Source organism: Grampus griseus (assembly GCF_964374135.1).
Source record: "Grampus griseus genome assembly, chromosome: 1".
NCBI lineage: Eukaryota > Metazoa > Chordata > Mammalia > Artiodactyla > Delphinidae > Grampus > Grampus griseus.
In genome coordinates this window covers 74437604-74460847 of record NC_139017.1, presented here as the reverse complement: position 1 = coordinate 74460847, position 23244 = coordinate 74437604, and the positions used below count along the sequence as shown (strand labels likewise).

The window sequence follows — 23244 nt, the reverse complement described above, 5'->3', positions numbered from 1 at the left end:
AGGGGGAGAAAGAAGGAGGGAGCGCCGAGGGACAGAGGGGGAGGGCCCGGGAGCCGCGCGTGCAGCTCTACCCGAGCCCGAGCCCGAGCCCGGGAACGCCGAGCCCGGCTGGGGTGAGTGAACCGGGCGGGCGCAAGGGCACCTGAGAGGCAGGCGAGCCCTCAGGTGTACCCCTGAGGGGCGGGAGTCCAGGCGATCAGAGATACCCAGGGCACAGGTGCTGAGTTGGCGAGAGGAGGAGGGGAGGTCAAGTTAGGGTGGGAGTAGTGATTAAGAGCTGGCTCCTACTCTAAGATGCCACACGCAGGTGCCTGGGAAGGTGCCAGGTGAGGGGCATCTGAGGCTAAGGCTATTCCCAGGGCATGGAAGCGTTTCAGGGCCCATATATCTCTGGAGGTCAGACGCCAGTCCCCGGGGCAGAGTTTCTCTTGGAGACCGGAATGGTGGGGGGAAGGAGTCAGTCTCAGTTGGGCAAAGGGAACTGCTGCCTGAGGTTCAGACACGTAAAGGAAAGGGCGTGGAAAGGTGCTGTTTCCCTGAGGTTCTTTACCCGACTGCCAGTCTGAGCCGGTGCTGATACCTCCCTCTGGCTTTGAGGTGGAATCTTTCTCTAACCATTCATCTATAGGGCAAGACAGGTGCAATTAATAGACACTGAGAGGTAGAGCGAGAGGGCACCCCCATCTCTTTGCTAGGTGTGAAACTAAGTCTTTCAGTTTTTGTCCTCCTTTGCTTTCTTGCCAGGGAGCATATTTCCTTCTTTCTCTTGAGAGAGTGCTCTACAAGAGAGGGATTTGAGTAAGCCTAGATCCCTAGGCCCACAAAATGTGTAGAAATACTTCTTTCTAATGAGGCCTCTTTCTGGGGGCTAATGTCAAGCCCTCCCCCCAAGCATACATACTTCTGTGGTTCTAGGTGGGGCCATTGGGTGAGGTTTGGGAGCCTAACCAATTTCCTTGATGCCTCTCAGAAATTCCCCATTATTTCCTTAAACCCTACCAGGCATCCCTGACAGCTGGACCATGATGGCTGTCAGACTAGCCATAGGCACTGGTGCAGGAAATAAGCAGGACTCCTCAGGAGACCACAGGACTAGGAGATTCAGCACCTCTGAGTCTCCAAGCTGGATGAGAGGTGCACGTCAGGGCTGAGACAAAATTTCTGAGGCAGATTCCCTTGCCTTAGGCAGGTGAGGGAATCAGAGCCAGCCTTAGCTTGGCCCCTTTGATGCCCTGCCTGAGGAGAGTTGTTGTAATTGGGAAATAATTAGCAACCGCTATGTTGTCGACAGGCTGCCTGCACATGCCTCTCTACCTCTTTTTTCATCCTGGATATTCGGGAATGGGGGGCTGGCTCTAGGGGACCGCTAATCCAGAGATTTGCCTGACCCTAAGAGGATTCTGGCTTCCTAGAACCCTTCCTGCTTTCCCCAGGCTGACCTGCATGCCATCACCCATGTGGGAGGTGAGGAGGGGGTAGGGCTGCTGCTTTCTTCACGCCAGGGAAGGGGAGAACTGAGGGCCAGGGAGGTGGCCCAGGTTAAGTGTGGGATCTGGAATGCAACCTTGGGAACTTTAGAGGGAGGGGTAGAGGGAGACAAAGTCTTCTGTTACACACTGGCCTGTCTGTCAGTCACCAGGCACACTGTGTATCTGTTCCTGCCTGTTCCCTCCCCACCTTCTGCCTCTTCCTTCAGAGCCTTGGCCTTGGCATCTAAGCTGGACGGAGTCCCTGCCCATGGTTTTGCCCCTCTGCCTCCTCTGTGGTGTGGAATTTCTCTGGTCTGCTTCACAAGCTGCCAGTGGAGTCTCCCCGGCCGTCCCCTTTCCCTTGCCTCTCAAACCAGTCCAGCCAGTTTGCAGGGGCCCAGTTCCTCATTGTGTTTTTTTCCCCACTGGCCAAGCAGCTCTAGTCTGGTGCTCAGGTTTGACTTTTCCAGTGGACTGAGCCAGGAGTACACATGGGGGGGGGGGTTCTTTTTTTTTTTTTTTTTTGCAGTACGCGGGCCTCTCACTGTTGTGGCCTCTCCCGTTGCGGAGCACAGGCTCCGGACGTGCAGGCTCAGCGGCCATGGCTCACGGGCCTAGCCGCTCCACGGCATGTGGGATCTTCCCGGATCGGGGCACGAACCCATGTCCCCTGCATCGGCAGGCGGACTCTCAACCACTGCGCCACCAGGGAAGCCCACATGGGGGGTTCTTTCTGGATCCTTGGGCAACCTTATCTTGCTAACTCTTTATGAGAAAATAGGAGCCGAAAGAGCAAGGTCATTGAACTGTCCTTTTCTGTTTTCACCATTTGCTTTCCTTGTTTCCTCCGAGGGGAGTCTAATCTCTGTACCTCTAGTTCATCCATTTTCTGCATCTACCAATTATATAGCATCTAGCATATTGCCAGGCCCTATGTATACCAGTTCTTCCTGGGCACACCTGGAGCCACCCCACCCCCACTTCCTGCCAGGAGTCCAGAGACCCTGTCACTCCTAGTTGGAAGCCAGCTGCTTATGGTTGGGCCAGAGGTGATGGAATTGGGGCAGGGCAGGCTAATGAGTAACTCAGGGAGAAGTGGCTGCCTGATACAAGTGCTGTGTTCTCCCTCTCCTTACAGGCAGGAATGACAGAGGCAGAAAGATGAAGCTGAATTAACTTGTGGCCTAGTCTCTTCCCAGAGTACAGTTGGTGGGAAAAGCAGGGTCAGGCATCTGGTGAGAGGAGAGGCTCTGGGCTCCCTGTTGCCTGGCACTAGATCACTATTTACCTGCCTCTGGGGCTTACGAAAGGCCTTGGAGCTGCCTTGCTCACCGGGCCCCGCCCCGCTGTCCTCTGTAACTGAAGGCGGATAGGTTTCGGGTTTTCCATGTTGAATCATTTAGAGCCCTGCTTTCTGACCCACCCCAAAGATCCCTTTAGCCCTCCTGGCCCTTGACCCACATGTCCTGGGACTAAAGGGGGTTGAGGTTAGGGAGTCACTGGGACCTCAGGGTACACTTGGTGCCGCCTCTGAGCAGCTTGGTGCTCTTGGGCAGGCAAGGGCTATGCACTCTCTGGGACTAGGCTGGGAACTTCTTGACCTGGATCTGGAAGATCAGTAGATGTACTGTCAGGGTAGAGCTGCATCATGAATAAATCATGTGACTTCTAGGCACATCTGGTTCCAAAATTATGCCTGAATAGGACAGGGAGTCCAGGCCAGGAAGAGGTCCTGTTACTAGGACAAACAAGAAATGGCTGTGCACGATCCTTGGGAAATCTCCCCACTGCTGTGTTGAGTCTGCCTTGGTTTGGGATACAACTTCTTTTTGTTTGTTTTTTTGCGGTACGCGGGCCTCTCGCTGCTGTGGCCTCTCCCATTGCGGAGCACAGGCTCCGGACGCTCAGGCTCAGCGGCCATGGCTCACGGGCCCAGCCGCTCTGAGGCATGTGGGATCCTCCCGGACCAGGGCACGAACCCGTGTCCCCTGCATCAGCAGGCGGACTCTCAACCACTGCGCCACCAGGGAAGCCCTGGGATACAACTTTTAATAGATATATATTGACATCTACCATCTGCCAGGCCCTGGGGACACAGGAGTCAGCTGAGAACAATGTCTTTTTTCCCTCCAGGAGCTTATAACCTAGTGGAGGAGACAGATAGGAAACAAATCATCATTCTGATAAATATATAACTAAACTGAGGCACACTCACTGAAGGCCAACTATGGAGTGTATAACGTGAATCTGATATAGTTTGTGGGAAGGAATGGTCAAGGAAGGCTTCTCTAGGAAGTGGCATCCTTCTGTAAACCAGGGGAAGCCAGGAAGGTCCTGTTGGAAGGAGCAGCATATGTGCAGGATAACATTTGTTGTCAGCTTTGTGACAGGCTTATGCTGCTAGGTGCATTCATGTTTAATATCTTGACATTTCCCCTCTTTTTATTGAAGTAGAACCTAAGTAAATAAAGTGCAAAAATCTTAAGTGTATAACATGATACATTTTTACAGTTGTGTATACCCACATAGTTGTTATTATCTAATTCTCACAGGTAATTACCTCATGAGGTATTATTATACCCATTTTACAGATGAGGAAACAGGCTGGGAAAAGTTGTGATTTGCCCAAGGTTATATACATCAAGTGAAGGTCAGAAGCTGGGATTCCAAGCCAGATCCTGACTATAGTCCAGTGCCTTTTCTATTGGATGAGTGGCTTGGAGAACTTACGCCTTTGCCTTGTAGCTTCTTTTCTGGTCCCATTTCTTACTTGAATTCCAACATAGGGCTCTGCCAACTAAAAATATTGCTTTCTGGGGTATCTGAGTCAGTGGTTGGTTAAAGTCCTCCCCGATGTCCGCATAGTGGAAGGATCGGGTCCTTGGGTTCATGGGTGGGCCTTAAGGACCTCTTGAGATTCTGTGGTAAAAGTTTGGGTGGGCTGTCTCCTGGGGGAAGGGTGCATTGCTTTCATCATTTTCTCAGACACCAGAAAAGGTGAAGAACCATTGCTGATAAGGTGTTCCTCCCCCCCTGTATCTTCCCCTGTAGGGGAGGGGTTGGGAATGCTACTAGGAATGCTCTTCTTCCAATTCCTTTCTCACCTGGAGCTCCGCCCCTCCCTTCCCCACCCCTCCTGGGTTCCTGAGCTTCCTGGCACTTCTACAATCCCTGAAAGGGGCCTTGCCAAGTTTCCTTGGCCCAGAGCTCCACTGGGAGGTTGAGTTGGGTATGTTTGTGTCTCTGGTACATCAGAGGCTCCTCCTCCAGTTTGGTGCTAGGCCCTGGTGGAGGTTAGCAGAAGGGGTGGGGAAGCTGGATTTTTATTTGCTTAGAGGAGAACCTCTCCCTGCAAGTTCCTGGAGCCAGAGCAATAAGCAATACCTGGAACACATTCCATTTGCTGACTCTGAGCTTAGGCAATGTAGACCCAGGGAGCTGGCCTGTAGGTGGTCTTGGCTCTGGCTCTCAGATGGGACAAGTCTGCCTGTCCTGGGGCCTGATACTCTTTTTTTTTTTGGCTGCACCATGAAGCTTGTGGGATCTCAGTTCCCTGACCAGGGATGGAACCCAGGCCTCAGCAGTGAGAGCACCAAGTTCCAACCACTGGACAGCCAGGGAACTAATTCCTGGACTGGTACCCTTAAATGTTACTTAAATCTTTTCTTGAATAGGTAGTACATGGTTCCAGATTCAAAAGGGACAAAAAGATATATAATAGAAAGCCAGTCATTCTCCCATCCCTGTCCCCAGCCCTCAGTTCCCCCAACGCTGATGCATCACTGCTATTGGTTTCTTTGAGTATCCTCCCAGAAACGGGATGACATATCTTGGGGTCTTCTGTATTTGAAATGAGCTCTGGGATTGGAGGCCCCTATTCTCCATTGGGTTGGAGGTGTCTGCAGGTGGGGCTTGGGTTCTGCCTTCCCTGGGGGTAGGAGAAGCACATGGTAGTGCTATAGGTGTACGTGTGAAGATCAAGAAAAATCTTTAAACTCTTGACAAAACCAAGCTGCCCAGGACTGTATTAGAGGAAATGGATTCTTCTGGGTCAGTGGGTCTCAGAATGTGGAATCTGGACCAGCAGCGTCACATCACCTGGGAACTTGTTAGAACTGTAAATCCTCAGTTTGGGGCTACCTGCTGAATCTGATACTCTGGGGGCAGGGTCCAGCAGTCTGTTTTAACTCGTCCTTCAGGTGACTCTGCTGCTCAGGTAAAGTATGAGAACCACTATTTTGTGTAGAAGGGATTGGCAGGGCAATCACCCTCACAAAAGCTGGGCAAGTGGAGGTTTCTGGGTTTCTACTTGTAGTCTCTCAGCTTAAACTCTTCATCTTCTAGGACCCCTCCTACCCATGGAGCAGGTGTCCACCATGGCCGAGCCCCGGGGCCCTGTAGACCATGGAGTCCAGATTCGCTTCATCACAGAGCCAGTGTGTGATGCAGAGATGGGCACCCTACGTCGTGGTGGACGACGCCCAGCTAAGGATGCAAGAGCCAATACCTATGGGGTTGCCGTGCGTGTGCAGGGCATCGCTGGGCAACCCTTTGTGGTGCTCAACAGTGGGGAGAAAGGTGGCGACTCCTTTGGAGTCCAGATCAAGGGGGCCAACAACCGAGGGGCCCCAGGAGCTCTGAGCTCCGACTCGGAACTTCCCGAGAGCCCCTACTCTCAGGCCAAGGAGTTTCCTGACCGCTCGCAGGGAAGCACATCTGATGAGGAGCCCGGGGCCCACTGGAATGGAAGGCTACTGCGCTCCCAGTCCCAGGCCTCACTGGCAGGCCCTGCCCCTATGGGTCCAAGCAACAGGAGCACCAGCCTGCTGGAGCTAGCCCACCAAGGAGCTTACCTGGACAGCACCATTGACACTGCCCCCCTGTCTTCGGTGGACTCCCTCATCAACAAGTTTGACAGTCACCATGGGGGCCAGGCCCGGGGCCGGACTGGCCGCCGCACGCGGATGCTGCCCCCTGAACAGCGCAAGCGGAGCCAGAGCCTGGACAGCCGGCTCCCACGGGACACCGTTGAGGAACGGGAGCGCTGGTCCCCCAACCGCTGGACCCCTAGCACAAAGCATGACCAGCACACGGGCAGCATGAAACAGTCAGCCCAGAGCTGTCTTGGTGGCTTTAGCCGTTCCCGTCAGACCCAGGACTGGGTCCTTCAGAGTTTTGAGGAGCCACGGGGGAGAGCACAGGACCCTCCCATGCTACAGGTCAGACCTCACCCCTCTGTGGCTTCCAAGCCCTGGCCCCTTCTCATCAGCCCTGACCTACTTGGGTCTCCATGTTGGTTCAAATGACCTATGGCAGAAAGTCTACTTTTTGTCCTCCCCTTTATCCGTCTACTTAATAGATGGTATTCACATGTACAAGACACTTCCATGGGCAAAATGCTGAAGGAAGTGGAAGTAACTGTGAAATCACCATTCACAAGCATGGAGAGTTACTTGTCATTGCCCGACCATTAACTGTGCCTCAGTCACCAGCGTTTGCTAGGTCTGCAGCAAACGTGAGGCAGGCTTGGAAGATATGAGTGGCTCCCTGGTGCTCTTGCCAAAACTCCCCGCTTTGTCTCCCACTCAGGAATGCGAGCGCGTGGGGGAGTGACTTTACTCTGAGACAAAGTTAAGCCCATTCTAAAAGTAAATCATTCACAAATTCTAGTACATTAACTGCCATTAGTGACAAATAACCTGTGACACAGCTCACAACTGGTCGAGATCTGTGTGTCGAGCAAAATCTGGTTTGCAGCGATAGTGAGAGGTGTACCCTGCTTGGACCCCTTCCTGGCCTGTTGCTCCGGCCTCAGAGGTGTTGCCTCTTTACCCCACTTCAGGCTTGTTCGTCGTGCTTGAAGGGCCTCGTCTCCCAACTGCCACGTCTCTTCCATCTGAACCCCACACACGCTTCTGGCGTAACCTTTGTAGTCTTCCTATTGCTCTGGGTTTACTTTTTTTATAGTTCAAATCAACTCCAGACCTTCTCCGAGACCAGCAGGAGGCAGTCCCACCAGGCAGTGTGGACCACGTGAAGGCCACCATCTACGGCATCCTGAGAGACGGGTGAGTGGGGACCCTCCCAATAGCAGAGTCACACACCTCCCTTCTTTTCCTTCTAGCTTTGTTCCCCATCTTCCTTGCTCTTAGCCTTTCCTTCCCTCATCTCTGCTACCCCTTTCCTCCCCTAACCTTTGCATCTGTCCTTTTATCCTCCAGAAGCTCAGAAAGTGAAACCTCTGTGAGGAGGAAGGTCAGTTTGTTGCTGGAGCAGATGCAGCCTCTGGTGGTGAGTGGCCTTCTCACGGTGGGGCAGGGGGCAGGGTTAGGGCCTTGTGGGCCTTGGGATCTGGATGTGGACTCGCTTCCTTCCCCCCGTGTCTCTGGCAGATGGTTTCTTCTGGTTCCACTAAGGCAGGGCAGGGTGAACTCACCCAAAAAGTGGAGGAGCTACAGAAAAAGCTGGATGAAGAAGTGAAGGTGAGGAGAGATTAGAGGTGCAGGAGGGATGAAGGGCCACAGGGGGAAAGAACCTTGGCCTGAGCTGGCCCTTCCAAACAATGGAATGAGCACTTGTGTGTCCTGTGAGACAAGAGCATGTGCTAGTCCCAGGAAGGACTTCTGGAGTTCTCTGGAGCTTAGAGAGGAGGAGCACATTCATCAGGGGTCTAACTACTTCTAATTCCATTTCCTTTGGAATTTCCTGTCCTAGCTCTGCCACTCGCTGTGGCTGTATAAATCTTGAGTAAATTATTTACCTCAGTTCTTGGCATCATCATAGTAATGATGGCAGTAATAGTAGCTGTCATTTATTGAGTTTAATTTTTGTAGTAGGTACTATCCCGAGTAATATGTAATAATTACAATGACCCTGTAAAATAGGCATCCTTGACCCTTGTATGATGAGAAAGTTGAAGATCAGAAAGGTTAATTGCTCAAGGTGGTAAGTTGTAGAGGAGGAGTGTTAAAATTCAGGTGAGTCTTATGCTCAAGCCTACGTACTCCTCTTTTTTTATACTGCTTCCACCTGTCACAGTATTGCCTTGTATATAGGTGGTGCTCAGTAAGTGTTAGATTGTAACTCCCCTTGTTTCCTGAAAAGCGGTGTCGTGTACTGGTTGAGCGGTGGGCTGTGGAGTCAAACTGAATTCAAATCCTGGTACTCTTACTTGTTGGCTATGTAACTGACCTTGGGCAAATTCTTTAAATGTTCTAAGCCTTTGTTTCCTTAACTGTAATGTGAGAATAATAATTGTGCTGTGTTAGTTATCTCTTGCTGTGTAACAAATTACCTCAAAACAAACATCACCCAGTATCTGAGTGCCCAGGATCTGGGAGCCACTTAACTGGGTAGTTGGGGCTCAGGGTCTGTGATGAGCTTCCAGTCAAGGTACTGGCTGGGGCTGTAGTCATTAGAAGACTTGACAGGTGTTGGAGGATTTACTTCTAAAACGGCTTACTCAGTGGTTGTTAGTTGGAGGTCTCAGTTCCTTGCTATGTGGACCTCTTCATAGTGCTGCTTGAGTGTCCTCACAGTATGGTAGCTACCGTCCCCCGGAGGGAGTGATCCAAGAGAGAAGGTAAGGAGGAGGCCGCAATGCCTTTTTCTGACCTAGTCTCAGAAGCTACACATCACTTCCCCCTTTTTCTATTTGTTAGAAGAGACAGCCTATACTCAAAGGGAGCCTATATTAAGTCCAGCCTATACTCAAGGAGAGAGGCTTCACCTTTTGAAAGAAATGTCAAATAATTTGTGGACATATTTTAAACCATTACAAGTACCGAGGCTTGTTATGAGGATTAAATGCAGATAATATACATAAGGTCCCTAGTACAGTGCCTGTCATATAGTGAGTGTCAATAGATGTTAGGTATTCCCATTATTCCTGGTCCTTCTGAGAGGCTTTCCCTACTCTCCACCTGTTTCACTCTCTTTTCCCTTTCCAGAAACGGCAGAAGCTAGAGCCATTCCGGGTTGGGCTGGAGCGGCAGCTAGAGGAGAAGGCAGAAGAGTGCAGCCGACTGCAGGAGCTGCTGGAGAGGAGGAGTGGGGAAGCCCAGCAGAGCACCAAGGAGTGAGTGCAGCTGATGGTGCTTGCAGGGCTGCATGAGGGCCTCAGCCAGAGTTAGAGGCTCCCCCAGGGCTGGGGGAGACAGGGAAATCTCCAGAAGCTGAAAGGGGCCAACAGAGAAGGTTAAAGATAGGACCTTTCTCTTTACCTTCTCTATCAGTAATGCTGACAGCACATGAGTTAGGCTCCCTAGATTTGCCTCTGTGCATCAGGTTCTTAATCTATAAAATGGGATTTTTTTTTTAAAAATGTGATGGAACTGAACATTTCTTTTTTTATTTTTCAATTTATTTTTATTTTTTGGCTGTGCTGGGTCTTCATTTCTCTGCAAGGGCTTTCTCTAGTTGCGGCGAGCGGGGGCCACTCTTCATCGCAGTGCGCGGGCCTCTCACTGTCGCGGCCTCTCTTGTTGCGGAGCACAGGCTCCAGACGCACAGGCCCAGTAGTTGTGGCTCACGGGTCCAGTTGTTCCGCAGCATGTGGGATCTTCGCAGACCAGGGCTCGAACCCGTGTCCCCTGCATTGGCAGGCGGATTCTCAACCACTGTGCCAATTCACAGGGAAGCCCTGTAAAATGGGATTAACGATGGTACCTACCTCACAGGATTGTTGTGAGGATTTAATCATTCACGTAGCAGAAGTTTTTGCAATGAGTACTGTGTAGTAGGCACTGATCTAGATTCCTGGGGTTCATCAGTGAACCATAAAGATGAAGCATAGCTTCTAGGAAGGGGGCACAGACAGTAAACAATTAACATATTGTATAAGTAAACGTATTACATATGAGAAGGTGGTAAGTAGAATAGGTTAAAGCAGATCAGGAGGGCTGGGTTGCAATATTAAACAAAGTAGTCAGGGGAAGCCTTGTTAAGATTTGAACAAAGACTTGAAGGAGGTTTATAGGAACTAATATAAGTAAAGTGTTTAGAAAACGGCCTTACACGTAGTGCTCAATACTGTTGTCTATAATTAATATTAGGCTCCAGAACATGAAGCTCCTCCTGGACCAGGGTGAAATGGTACGGCATGGGCTGGAGACACAGGTGATGGAGCTGCAGGACAAGCTGAAACAGGCCCAGGGTCCTGAGCCTGCTAAAGAGGTGCTAATGAAGGTAGGGAGCAGGATTGGGGTACCTTAGCCTCTGCTTCCTTTCAGCTAGAGCATCCTCAAGTCTGCTCATCTGCAGTTTCCCTAAAGTATGGGGAGTAGGTAGCTGATTACAGGTATCCCTTAGGGTGCTTTCACGCTGACTCAATGACGGCGTGGCACTAGAGCCCAGAATGGTAGATTTCCTTTATCCTAACAGGGCATCTTAGAGGGCAGAGAGCACCTGGTACCATGCCTAACAGATAGGAGGTGCTCAATAAATATTTTTGATTGACTTTCACCTTCACTTTGCCCAGGACCTGGTAGAGACCCGGGAGCTTCTGGAAGAGGTCTTAGAGGGGAAGCAGCGGGTAGAGGAGCAGCTGAGGCTGCGGGAGCGGGAGCTGACAGCACTGAAGGGCGCCCTGAAGGAGGAGGTGGCCTCCCGTGACCAGGAGGTAGAGCATGTGCGGCAGCAGTACCAGCGGGACGCAGAGCAGCTTCGCCGGAGCATGCAGGATGCAACCCAGGCACGTGACAAGAGCAGGGCTGGGAAAAGAGAGCACCCCCAGGGAAGGGGGCTGCCTCGAGGTCTTGGTATTTGGGGAATTTTTCATGGTCATAACCGGAACTCCCCCTAAAAGACACATGTGAGATGTAATGAAAACCTTGCTCAGGAAACCTACAAGGGCAGAGGGAAGGAGTGCAGGCCAGAAGTCCTCTGAGGATGTGTGACCAAAGTCCCATGGGGAAATAACTGGGGGAGGCTTCCTGTAGATGACAGAGGGGCAGACTGTGTCTTGGGAAGAGAGCCTTCTGCTAGCATTGCACCAGGTACCCTGGGTGTCAGGGTGTGCAGTGGGCATGGTGCCTCTGGACCTGAGCCTCCCCTTCTACACACTCACACTTTGGTTTGGAGTGAGCTCTTCCCTCCGAGCCTCCTGGCCCCTGACTCTCCCCTTCCCTAGGATTACGCAGCATTGGAGGCTGAGAGGCAGAAGATGTTAGTCCTGGTGCGGGAGCTGCAGAGGGAGCTGGAGGAGACCTCAGAGGAGACAGGGCATTGGCAGAGCATGTTTCAGAAGAACAAGGAGGAACTTAGAGCCACCAAGCAAGAGTAAGGACATTGCCCCCCAGGATGCTTATACATGATTCTTATATTCCCCCTCTTTTCTGCCAGTGCTGTGCTCCTTCCTTTCCCATTTCTCAAACTGCCCTTCTCCATCCCCACCTTCCGCCCTCCTGAGGGTGGGTGCCCAGTGTCCTGCCTCCAGGGAGGTGGTTGTCATTGTCATTGTCCTGCTCACCTCTCCCAGGCAGGCGGCCTCACCCTGTTCCCTTTCCCTTTTGTTTCACCTTTCTGGGCTCAGACTCCTGCAGCTGCGGATGGAGAAGGAGGAGATGGAAGAGGAACTTGGGGAGAAGATAGAGGTCTTGCAGAGGGAATTAGGGCAGGCCCGGGCTGATGCTGGAGATACTCGCCAGGTGGAGGAGCTCAAGAAGGTACTTGGGAGTTGGGGGGCAATAGGGCAGGTTGGGGTGATGGGCATCTGCCTCACCTATCCACGAAGGTCTCCACACTTGTGTGGCTGTCTCCCGTGTGCTTGGTTTTCAGGCTTCATCCTGCCTGTTCAGCCTTATCTCTTCCCAGCACACACTCTAGCAGGACTGGTCTCCTCACTCAGTATAGAAGTTTCTAATGGAACGGGCTCTCGGCGGCCAGGTTGGGTTATAGCCAGAGGCTGCTGGCTGCCTCCCAAGAGACCTCATGGGTAGCAGCATTGAGGTGGATTTGTGAAACTCCAGGGTCATTTTTGCAAGCTTGGAAACCTAATTTGGTCAGGATAGCAAAAGTTGCTCTGTCTCTCAGAGGGGACTCATTAACTACACTTATGAAACAAACATTTACAGTTAGAATGCCAGTTTATTAACTTACAATGAGTAGTGTTGTCACATGGACTGGAACACTTGCAGTGGCATGGCCAGCTGACCTATATGGGAAGCCAAATTGTAATTTGAAGGCTGCTTAGAGAGTATAGAATCTAGACACAGGTAGCTAAATGTTTTATCATGTATGGATATTTTATGAATAATAAGGTCATAAAATTGAAGTGAACACAAATAATTTCTTCATATTCCTGGTATCAGTTTATGAAGGACAAGAAAGCAATGAATTATTTCAGATGATTTGAAAATTAGAAAATATTTTCATTAATTATAGGGAACTGGCATTTGTGGCCTCCTGAGAATCCTTCTGGGTTTATATTCTTTCATTTGCTATGCTGTATATGTAGTAGGTGCTCAGTTAACAAGTATTAATTAATCAATTCTTGTTTATCATGCTTTTACTATAAAACTACCTAATTGTAATCAAGGTAATCATATTTTTAAATGAGCAAAGAAATATAGCTCTGAATGATGATTTTCCAGATAAATAAAAGCCTGAGCTTATGCAAAATATTTGGTGGAGAAAAAGATAATAAATGTTAACCAAACATACTTTGGTGGTTGTGAAATCAAAAGTACTCCTAATTTTTACTATACTGTTTTTAAGTTAACAAATATCAAGGATAGTCTGAGGTCTGTTAAATATATTGGCTGATATAGTGAACTTGGACATTCCTCTGGACAATCTCAGTTGACTTATTATGCTGGGTAAAGCTAAAAAGCAAAAAGTAATAACTAGTGTTTCATTTATATATTAAGCTAATTTTATTAAGTATTTAGTAAATCAATAAGATATATATTAGGAAAATAGACTAACCCAGTCCACTGTAGACCATACACTGTGCTATTTTTCTTTTTTTTCTTTATTTAAAAAATTTTGAAAATTTATTTATTTTTGGCCGCATCGCACCTCATGTGGGATCCTACTTCCCCGACCAGGGATCGAACCCTCACCCACTGTGGTGGAAGCATGGAGTCCCAACTGCTGGACCACCAGGGAAGTCCCCTCTTTTTCTTTGTAATTAGTATGTTAGTGTCTTACACTGAAGACTCACGATATACATATAACCTTTCAGCCTAATTATACTTTCTGAATTTCAGAAGTAGCTAATAGATAAAGAATTAGAATGAGAAATCATATTTTGATTTTTTAAAAAAGAAATCAGAGCAGCACCAATATTTATTGTGTCACATATTTTGGTTTTCAGCATTTAAAAAAAATAGCCAATCCTGTTTTATGCATACCCTCATCTGTTCTCACTCCATGTAATTTTTTTTAATGGAGATTTAGTTCACATACCATAGAATTCACCCTTTTAAAGTATACAATTTAGTGGGGTTTTGTATACTCACAGAGTTGTACAACCAACACCACCACCACTATCTACTTATAGAACATTTTCATCACCCCAAAAAAGAACCCCGCATCCATTAGCGGTCACCCTCCCCACTCCTGGCAGCCACTAATCTACTTTCTCTCTCTATGGATTTGCCTATTCTGGACATTTCATATAATGGGACTCCTATAATATGGGGCCTTTCATGTCTGGCTTCTTTCACCTAGCATAATGTTTTTCAAGGTTTATCCATGTTGTAGCAAGTATCAGTGCTTCATTACTTTTTATGGCTGAATAATATTCCACTACATGGATATACCACATTTTTTATCTGTTCATCAATTGATGGACATTTGGGTCCTTTCTGTATTTAGCTGTAATGAATAATGTTGCTATGAGCATTCACTTACAAGTTTTTTGTGAACATATGTTTATACAGTTCTCTTGGGTATATGCCTAGGAGTGGAATTGCTGGGTCATATGGTAACTTTATGGTTAACTTTCTGAGACATTGCCAAATTGTTTTCCAAAGTGGGCATACCATTTCACATTCTCACCAGCAGTGTACGAGAGTTTCAGTTTCTCCACTTTCTGTTATCCCAGGCTGGCTCTCTCTGCCCTGTCACCATTTCCCTTCCCTTCTAGGAGCTGCGCCAGACACAGGAGGAACTTAAGGAGCTGCAGGCAGAGAAGCAGAGCCAGGAGGTGACTAGGCGACACCGGGAGCGGGAGTTGGAGAAGCAGCTGAGGGTAGAGGCTGAACGAGGCCGGGGGCTGGAACTGCAGAACCTCCAGCTACAAAAGACCCTCCAGCAACTGAGACAAGACTGTGAAGAGGCTTCCAAGGCAAGGGGAGTGGGCACAGGGCTTAGGAGGTGGAGGCTGAGGGGTCTGGAGGGCTGAGGAGCCAGAGGGCGTGGAAAATTACCTATCATGGGTATGTATAGACCAAATACCTTGGTCCTAGGTGTGTGGTTAAAAGTAGCCAGGATGTGGCAGGGGGGGAGGTTGGGTTGTACCTGGTGACACCCATTGCATCTCTGTAGGGGTGGGTTTCTCAGGGAAGCCTCTGGCTGGTGGCACTACCCCTTTTCACACCTGGGTTCGTGTGAGCTCTCTTTGGGGTGGCTTTCCTGGGAGTCGCCAATGACCTTGAGCCCTGGGGTCTGAGCCACCTCTCCCTGAACCGGCCTCAGGCTCAGATGGCAGCAGAGGCAGAAGTGGCAGTGCTGGGGCAGCGTCGGACAGCAGTGGAGACGACGCTTCGGGAGACCCAGGAGGAAAATGATGACTTCCGAAGGCGCATCCTGGGTCTGGAGCAGCAGCTGAAGGAGGCACGAGGCTTGGCGGAGGGTGGGGAAGTGGCGGAGGCTCGGCTTCGGGACAAGGTGCAGCGGTTAGAGGTCAGTGCTTTTGCTGACATTGTTGGCTTCCTCCTGGCCCTCTCTCCTCTCATCCCTGGCTAAATACTCAGCCATCACTTTGATTTTGCCTGTAGCGTGCTTCTGTTTGCCTCCCTAGTCCTCTGCCAACCTCGGGTTTATTTCCTGGAGTGTGCTTTAGTGTGAACGTCTCAGCCTTTGCACTGGTATTTTTGTCCATTTCCCACTCTTCGCATGTTCTCTGATCTTTGCTGGTTCCTCTGAGCCTGTTTTCATTGCCCACCTTTTTCATAAACATCTCTTCCTCCTCCCTCCCACCTACTCACCTCCAAATGGCTTGAGCCCAAGCTTTGCATCCCCTCAGTCCAGCGTCCCTCACCTTCCCCACTCCCAGGCAGAGAAACAGCGGCTAGAGGAGGCCCTGAACACAGCTCAGGAAGAGGAGGGGAGCCTGACAGCAGCCAAGCGGGCACTGGAGGCACGGCTGGAAGAGGCCCAGCGGGGGTTGGCCCGCCTGGGACAGGAGCAGCAGGCTCTGAACCGGGCCCTGGAGGAGGAGGGGAAGCAGCGGGAGGCGCTCCGGCGCAGCAAGACTGAGCTGGAGGAGCAGAAGCGCTTGCTGGACAGGACTGTGGACCGGCTGAACAAGGAGGTGGGGCACGGTGGCCTGGGCTCAGGAAGAGGCTCAGCTCATACAGAAGCTTGCCCGGGGGGCGGGGGGAACAGGGGAGGGAATGGGGTCACGACGTGTGGTGTTTGCTTTCCTCAAGTTCATTGTTGAGGAGGCCAAGTCTACATCTGCAGTGTGGCATCCTTCCTACTTCCCCTCAGTGTTCTTGACCTCCCCCTACCTCCCATTCCTTTATGATCTTGATCCTTGGAGAATGTCTCCTGGAGTTCCTCTTAGAAGTCTGTAAGACCTAAACATAAGAATCTTCGTTGGTAGAGTTTTATATTTAGGGGAAGGAAAAAGGCCTATAATCCCTCCTTAGATGTCTATAAGACCTAAAAACAGGAATTTTCATTGGTAGAATTTTATATTTGGGGGAGGGAAGGAGAAAGGAAGAAAAGGAGATAAATTGCTTTTTTTCAGGTAAGGTTCTCCTCCTAATCGCTTATTTATAAAACCGGGGTAAACACCTAAAATATTTCATCAGTTCTAATATGTACATTTTATCGTCTCTGAAATTGATTTGTGTCTTATAATTGACGGTATGTTATAGTTCAATTGGCAAATTTTTCTTTTTCTTTGTAATAATCATTGGTATCTTGGGTTTGCTGAAATATGGTCATTTAAGGTTTACTTTGTATCAGGCACTATTGTAAGTACTTTACGTAATTAATTAACATAATTCTCACAACAACCTTGTGATATAGGTGCACTGTTATTATCCCATTTTACAGATGGGGAACTGAGACCCAGAGAGGGTAAATAACTTGCCTGTGGTCACACAGCTAATAAGTGGTAGAGCCAGGATTTGAACCCAGGAAATCTATATATTACTCCCAGCCGTACTAGGGACCTAGGTCCAGGAAAGAGCAAGAGAGGGCTACTTCGGCAGGAAGGAGGCTCTGGGAGAGTCTTGGGAGTCTGGGCCCAGAGAAGAGAGAGAGGCATCCGTTGAAGAGATGCAGTGCTGAACAATCTCTTTTCTCTGTGTCTCAGCTGGAGCAGATTGGGAATGACTCTAAGCAAGCCCTGCAGCAGCTCCAGGCCCAGCTGGAGGATTACAAGGAAAAGGCCCGGCGGGAGGTGGCGGATGCCCAGCGCCAGGCCAAGGAGTGGGCCAGTGAGGCTGAGAAGACCGCTGGAGGGCTAAGCCGGCTTCAGGATGAGGTAGGAGCCTAAATGGCAATAGTCCCAACGTCCTTGGTTTGAAGGTCATTACCTCTTAACCTGTGACCAAGGGATCCTGGGACCTGGGTTTAGGTCTAATCACTTCGGTGGGGGAGGGTGGGGGGAGTTGTCCACTGTAGGCAGAGACAGTAGAGGATGCACTGTCTGCACAGCAGTGATTTTCAAACTCTGCTGCACACTAGCGTCACCTGGGGAGATTTTTAAGATCTCAACACCCAAGATGCCTCCTGTTACACTTAAATCACAAGCCCTGGGGCTTGGATCCAGGATCAGTAGTCTAGAAGCTCCTCACGTGATTTAAACTTGCGTAGAGAATTTTAAGACGATAGAGAATATGGGCTAAAAGTCAAGTCTTTTTATCATCACTGTGCTCTGGCAATTCTAAAGAATGTCAGAGTTGAAGAATTTTCCCCCACGGGGTGGACTGCTTCCACCCTTCAACCCCCATCTTACCTTATCTGAGCTGCTGCATTTTTCTCTTCTGACCAGACTCAGAGGCTGCGGCAGGGCCTGCAGGCATCCCAGGCTGAGCGGGACTCCGCCCGGCTGGACAAAGAGCTGCTGGTCCAGCGACTGCAGGGGCTGGAGCAAGAGGCAGAGAACAAAAAACGCTCCCAGGATGACAGGAGCCGTCAGCTCAAGGGCCTTGAGGTGAGGACAGTGAGGGGGTGACGGGTGGTGGGTGGGATGGGGAAGGTGAGGGTGTCCGGATCCTGGCACAGGTGGGACTAATGTGGGGAAAAGAGCCAGGACACTCCAGCCTCTGGGATAGGAAACTGGCAGCCGACAGCTGATGGGTTTTGTTTGACTGCAGTGTTGTAAACAACTTTGAATTAATTGCCACTGTTTAGAAATTTATAGATGTCACATAAAATTTTGGATTTCTGGCTTTTCTCATACATTTGGAAAATATAATAACACTGGGCTTTGAGTCTTGAATTGTCCACATGGCAACAGTTGGCTGGAGCTGAGCAGTGGCTTCTCCCCTTTAGAGTCAACAGTGGTCTTCAGTTTGCTATATTTGGCAATAACAACAACAACAGTAATAAGAGCAGCAGCAGCAGCAAGCAAACACTTACATATTGTGCTGTGTGCCAGGTACTTAAGAATTATTTAATCCTGAGAGTAACCTTATGGCATGAGTAGGCTTGTTTTCCCCATTTTATAGATGAGGACAACTGAGACAGAGAGGCCAAGCAACTTGTCCGTGGCCCCTTTGCTAGGAAGCAGTCGATCTGATTTTTAAATCCAGGCAGTCTTGTCTTAGCCTCTACATGGTACTGCCTGACTTGAATTTGCTTCCCCAATCTGTACGCTGATGCTTCAGTTTCTGACTCTCTTTATCTCAGCCTTGGCCTGGGCACTTGGGTTTCTCTCTATTTTCCCATTTGGGAAATAGGGCTGCACCAGTGAGAAATAGATTCTGGGGTTTGTCATCCTGCCAAGGCGCCAAGGTCAGAGCGGGCCCACCCTTTTCCCTTGATGCCTCACTTGGGCAGCAGAGGGCACTAGCTCCGTGGTGGCTCTGGGCAGGGGCAGGGACCAATAGGTTCTGGGATGTGGGAGAGAGAAGAACCTGTGGAGGCTGGTGTCTGAGAGGCTCCTGGGCAGAGTTTGGCGTTCTGGTGTCCAGCATTTGGGGCAGAATTAACCTGTTGGCCCTCTGCCACAGGAAAAAGTCTCACGGCTGGAGGTGGAGTTAGATGAGGAGAGGAGCACTGTGGAGCTGCTGACGGAACGGATGAATCGTGGTCGGGACCAGGTAACCCCTTCCTTATGCCTTATCCGTGTCTACCCCGATGACAGAACCTCTTGGCCCTTTCAGAAACAACCCTACCTTCCCATCTTTCACATACGGAGTTCTGGCTGCAGAATCGGTGCGTGGCCGGCTCTACTGCAGGGTCTCGTCTGCTTTCGGGAGGGGTTGGCGGGTTTCCTCAGGTGGAAAGAAGCCGGGAGTTTGAATGGAGGAAGGAATCCTGGTGGCCTGGGCTGTGGATCTGAGTCTGGGCTGCTTGCATTCAGAAGGGACGTTAGTCCCTGGTGAGACTGAGGAGGCCCTGTTTAAATTCTGGGGCCCCATCCATCTGAGTAGGCTGTGATTTCTTAGTTGCCTGGGAATTTGGGGGATTCAGAGAGCACCCTCCAGCTACTCTGCTCCACTTGGTTCAACTTGCTGGTTCATCATCAGTCCTCCCTAAGTCTGGTTCCTCTGGCCCATCCCCACTAGGTGGACCAGCTGAGGACAGAGCTCATGCAGGAGAGGGCTGCTCGGCAGGACCTGGAGTGTGACAAAATCTCCTTGGAGAGACAGGTGAGGTGGGGGGGGGGTCTTGGGGATAGGCCTCAGGAGGTGGGTAAAATGACCATGGAAGCAATCGCAGGTTGAGTGCTAACCAAGGAGGCTTCCTGTCCCTCTCAGAACAAGGACTTGAAGAGCCGGCTGGCCAGCTCAGAAGGCTTCCAGAAGCCCAGCGCCAGCCTCTCTCAGCTTGAGTCCCAGAATCGGGAGTTGCAGGAGCGGCTGCAGGCTGAAGAGAGGTGACATGAGCCCATCCTCTCTCTCTCCCTCTGGGCTTTTCTCCTCTGGTGTCCCTACATCTTCTGCTTCAGACATGGCCAACCTGGCTTGATCTTTTGGGAGACCTCTTCTCTTGATGGGGAGAAGAGAGAGTTGCAGAAATTCTGAAATGTGAATGACCTCTATCTACCTGGTTCTTTGCATCTGCCCTGGATCCTCCTCAGTCTAATGGTTGGGCTCGTGGCTGAGCCCTTGGAGTTCTTGGAGGCAGTATGGGGCCAAGTAGGAGTTTCTTTAGAAATGACAACAGCCATAGACATCCCCCTACCCCACCCTCTTAGGGAGAAGACAGTTCTGCAGTCCACCAACCGAAAACTGGAGCGGAGAGTTAAAGAGCTGTCCATCCAGATTGATGATGAACGACAGCATGTGAATGACCAGAAAGACCAGGTAAGGATGGCAGCTAGGGCCAGGCAACCATATGGCAAGTATATACTATGCATTTGCTTGAAGGCCAAGAGAGGTCCCATCTCATAGGTCTTCTAAACTTAGACTTTCCTTCTATAAGGTCAGAGAGACTAGAGTGAAAGGACTAGATTAGAGCAGTCATAGTAAGCATGGGTATCGAGTACTTATGATGTGCTAGGCTCTCTTTCTAAGTGATGTATTAACTTATTTAATCCCCAGGACAAACCTAAGAGGTTAGGGTACTGGCCCATGGTCTCAACATTTTCCTAGGGGCAACTGTATATACCTTGTCAAGATTGCTGCAGGGGAGGATCCCAGGCCACGGTAGCAGCAGCTCCTTTTCTAATGTGGGGACTTGGTATCCTGCCTAGCTAAGCCTGAGGGTGAAGGCTTTGAAGCGGCAGGTGGATGAAGCCGAAGAGGAAATTGAGCGACTGGATGGCCTGAGGAAGAAGGCCCAGCGTGAGCTGGAGGAACAGCATGAGGTCAATGAACAGCTCCAGGCCCGGATCAAAGTCCTGGAGAAGGACTCCTGGTACGGGCTCCTCTTCTGACCCCTGTTCCATCGGGATAGCAGAGCAATAAGGGAATGGGCTCTCCTGAACTGGATGGGGAGGAGGATCTCTAAGAAGGGACTTCGCAGGCACTCATTCCTGGGTGAAAGCCAGTGTGACTGTCTTTTAGTATCTCAGCCCCCATCCTGTACCCCATCTCCCCATATCTCTAATTAGTGGGGGAATCTTGTGAATAGCTTTAGGCCTTAGGAGAACTGGGAGTTTCCTTAGCATGAAAAGGGAGGCTGTTTAAATCTTTCTGTCTCCTTCCCTGACCAGTATTTCTCTTTGACTCAGGCGCAAAGCTTCCCGCTCAGCTGCTGAGTCAACTCTCCAACATGAAGGGCTGAGCTCAGATGAGGAATTTGACAGCGTCTACGATCCTTCCTCCATCGCCTCACTGCTTACGGAGAGCAACCTGCAGACTAGCTCCTGTTAGCTCATGGTCCACAAGGGCCCATGAACCACACTTGAGGCCTATCCTGGCCAGTCCTGCTCTGCTCTGCCCAGCCTCAGATTCCTCATCCCTGTGGGGGACCCAGTTATTCAGACCTAAGACAGGGAGGGGTGTGAGTGAAGGTGATAAAAAAGGCATCAGCGCTAAGCCGGTAGACAGACTTTCCCTTTCCTCTGGAGGAGTGGGCATTTTAAGCCAACAGAGCCCCCTCCTTAAGTGCCGACCCCCTCTTCTGCTCCCTCACAGCAGTAGGTTGGTGAGCATATAGGCTGAGAGGGATTGAGCAGGATAGGAAGGGATAGAAATTGCCATGTATATAAAGCTTTATTTCTTTAGCCCTTAACCCCAGGCTCAGGGAAATACCCTATGTGATTCTGCCCCCTTGACTCCTGCAACTCATTTCCTTCCCATTCTGGAGCACTGTAAGGGGAACATTATGGGTAATGGACATGCTGGCGTGGCTCTACCCACTTCTCAGAGGCTCTTCTTTGCACAGTCATGGGGCCCATGTGGTAGTCCCCACCTGTCTCCATTCCTGTATTTTTTGTCTTCCCCAGGCCAGGATCCAAGGGACCCTTTCTCTTTCTCTTCCTATCTTTACCGTTTCTATGTTCCTTCTTTCTTCTCAGTGCCTTAGCTGGGGTGAGGAGATAAGGATGCTCTTCTTGCCTTTTATTACCTGCACATTCATACCTCTCCAAGGACCACCCTTTCCCCAACCGGGGCCTTCTGCCTTCCCTGCTGCCCCAATGACTGGTCGAGAGACCTACCGGCTTCCCTGCCTATGAGGCCCTGTGAGAGGGACTTTGGGAGGGCCATGATAAGGTGGTGGGGCTGCTTCTGCTCAGGGTTTCCATCCTTCCTCCTCTCCCTCCGTGACTATGGATGTGCTTATAAGATGGTTGCACCTGGGAACCCTGACCACTGTCTACGCAAGTTTGAAAAGCAAAGGTTTTGGTCTCCGGGGCCTTAACTTGTGGTTTCTCTGATCAGATGTGCCCAAACTCAGTAGGGAACCGAGGGACCCTCATTATCTCAGGAGCTTGGACCTGATACAGAGGGGCTAGAGGCTGACTCTTGGTAGAAATGGGAAGAGGCAATGGTGGACTTATTCCTCCTTTGGGATTTGGGGAGAGCCACGTTCTGGTGGGAGGAGGTAAGGGAGATGATTCACCTCTCTTATTTTCTAAGCAGACTCTGTAAGAAGCCTAGAGGAGGGAGAAGCCTGTTCTCACCAATGACTTGTAATTTCATGATTAAAAAAAATTTCCTTTATTCTGCAAATCATATATTCTCTCCCAATCCAATCCAGCATTGAATTTATTTTAAATTAAATATTAAAATTATATATCTATACTGAAATCCTTGACTTGTCTTCTCATTCTTTTTCCTGACTTATTTGGAGGTCTAAATTTTATGAAGAAACCATTTTACTGTACAGCTTAGAGGCTGAAGCTGGGGTTTTCTTCACCTCACTTTTAGAGGCCTTTTACAACAGATCAGATGGAACTTAGGGAACCGAGAAGTGTTTATAGCAGCTCCATTCTTTCCTGAGGAAACTTTTGGGAATAGCAAGGCCAGTAAATGCCTTCTCTGAGGGTTAAAGGAGACAGACCAGAAATGGGTTTTATTCCTTTGGGGCATAGGGATAGCCCAAGCATGCACCTCCCAGGCGCAAAGATACCCATCCATTCTTACCAGGCATGGGACCCAGTCCCTCCATGAGAGGTGGGGAAGTTTCTGTCATCCCTGCCCTTGTGTTGCCTTGAAGAGAGCTAGCTGTTCACCAGAGCCTATTGCCAGATTTAGGGGTTCTGCCCACTCAAGAGTGGGTCAGACCTCTTCTTGTCTTGTGTCCATGTGGACCATAGCCCAGTGGAGAAGCCACCTGCTGAGAGCAGTTGGGCTGGAAGAGGCTCCAAGGTCCTGCTTGGCCATCCTCTATTCTAGGCCCTTAAGATGCTAACCTGGGCTTAGAGAGCAAATGCCACTGGAGAAGTTGAGGTTCATCCCTTCTCAAGAATGCAAATTCCTTTTAAGGCAATGTGTCCCACCTCTCCCATCCATATTAGGGCAGCTTTGGTATAATA

The 23244-nt window shown here is 50.0% G+C and overlaps 1 protein-coding gene across 1 annotated transcript; it reads left to right on the top strand.

Moving 5' to 3' along the window:
- The first annotated feature begins 9 nt into the window (after nucleotides 1–9).
- On the top strand, nucleotides 10–22516 carry CGN (cingulin). The gene is made up of 21 exons (XM_082675342.1): nucleotides 10–113; nucleotides 5814–6688; nucleotides 7437–7537; nucleotides 7691–7760; nucleotides 7862–7951; nucleotides 9419–9546; nucleotides 10523–10655; nucleotides 10948–11160; nucleotides 11599–11747; nucleotides 12001–12133; nucleotides 14560–14760; nucleotides 15111–15317; nucleotides 15691–15948; nucleotides 16963–17133; nucleotides 17644–17805; nucleotides 18827–18916; nucleotides 19385–19468; nucleotides 19577–19695; nucleotides 20017–20125; nucleotides 20515–20678; nucleotides 20995–22516. The coding sequence occupies exons 2-21, from the start codon at nucleotides 5828–5830 to the stop codon at nucleotides 21134–21136; spliced, it is 3585 nt and encodes a 1194-aa protein (XP_082531468.1). The 5' UTR covers nucleotides 10–113; nucleotides 5814–5827; the 3' UTR covers nucleotides 21137–22516.
- The last annotated feature ends 728 nt before the right edge of the window (nucleotides 22517–23244 follow it).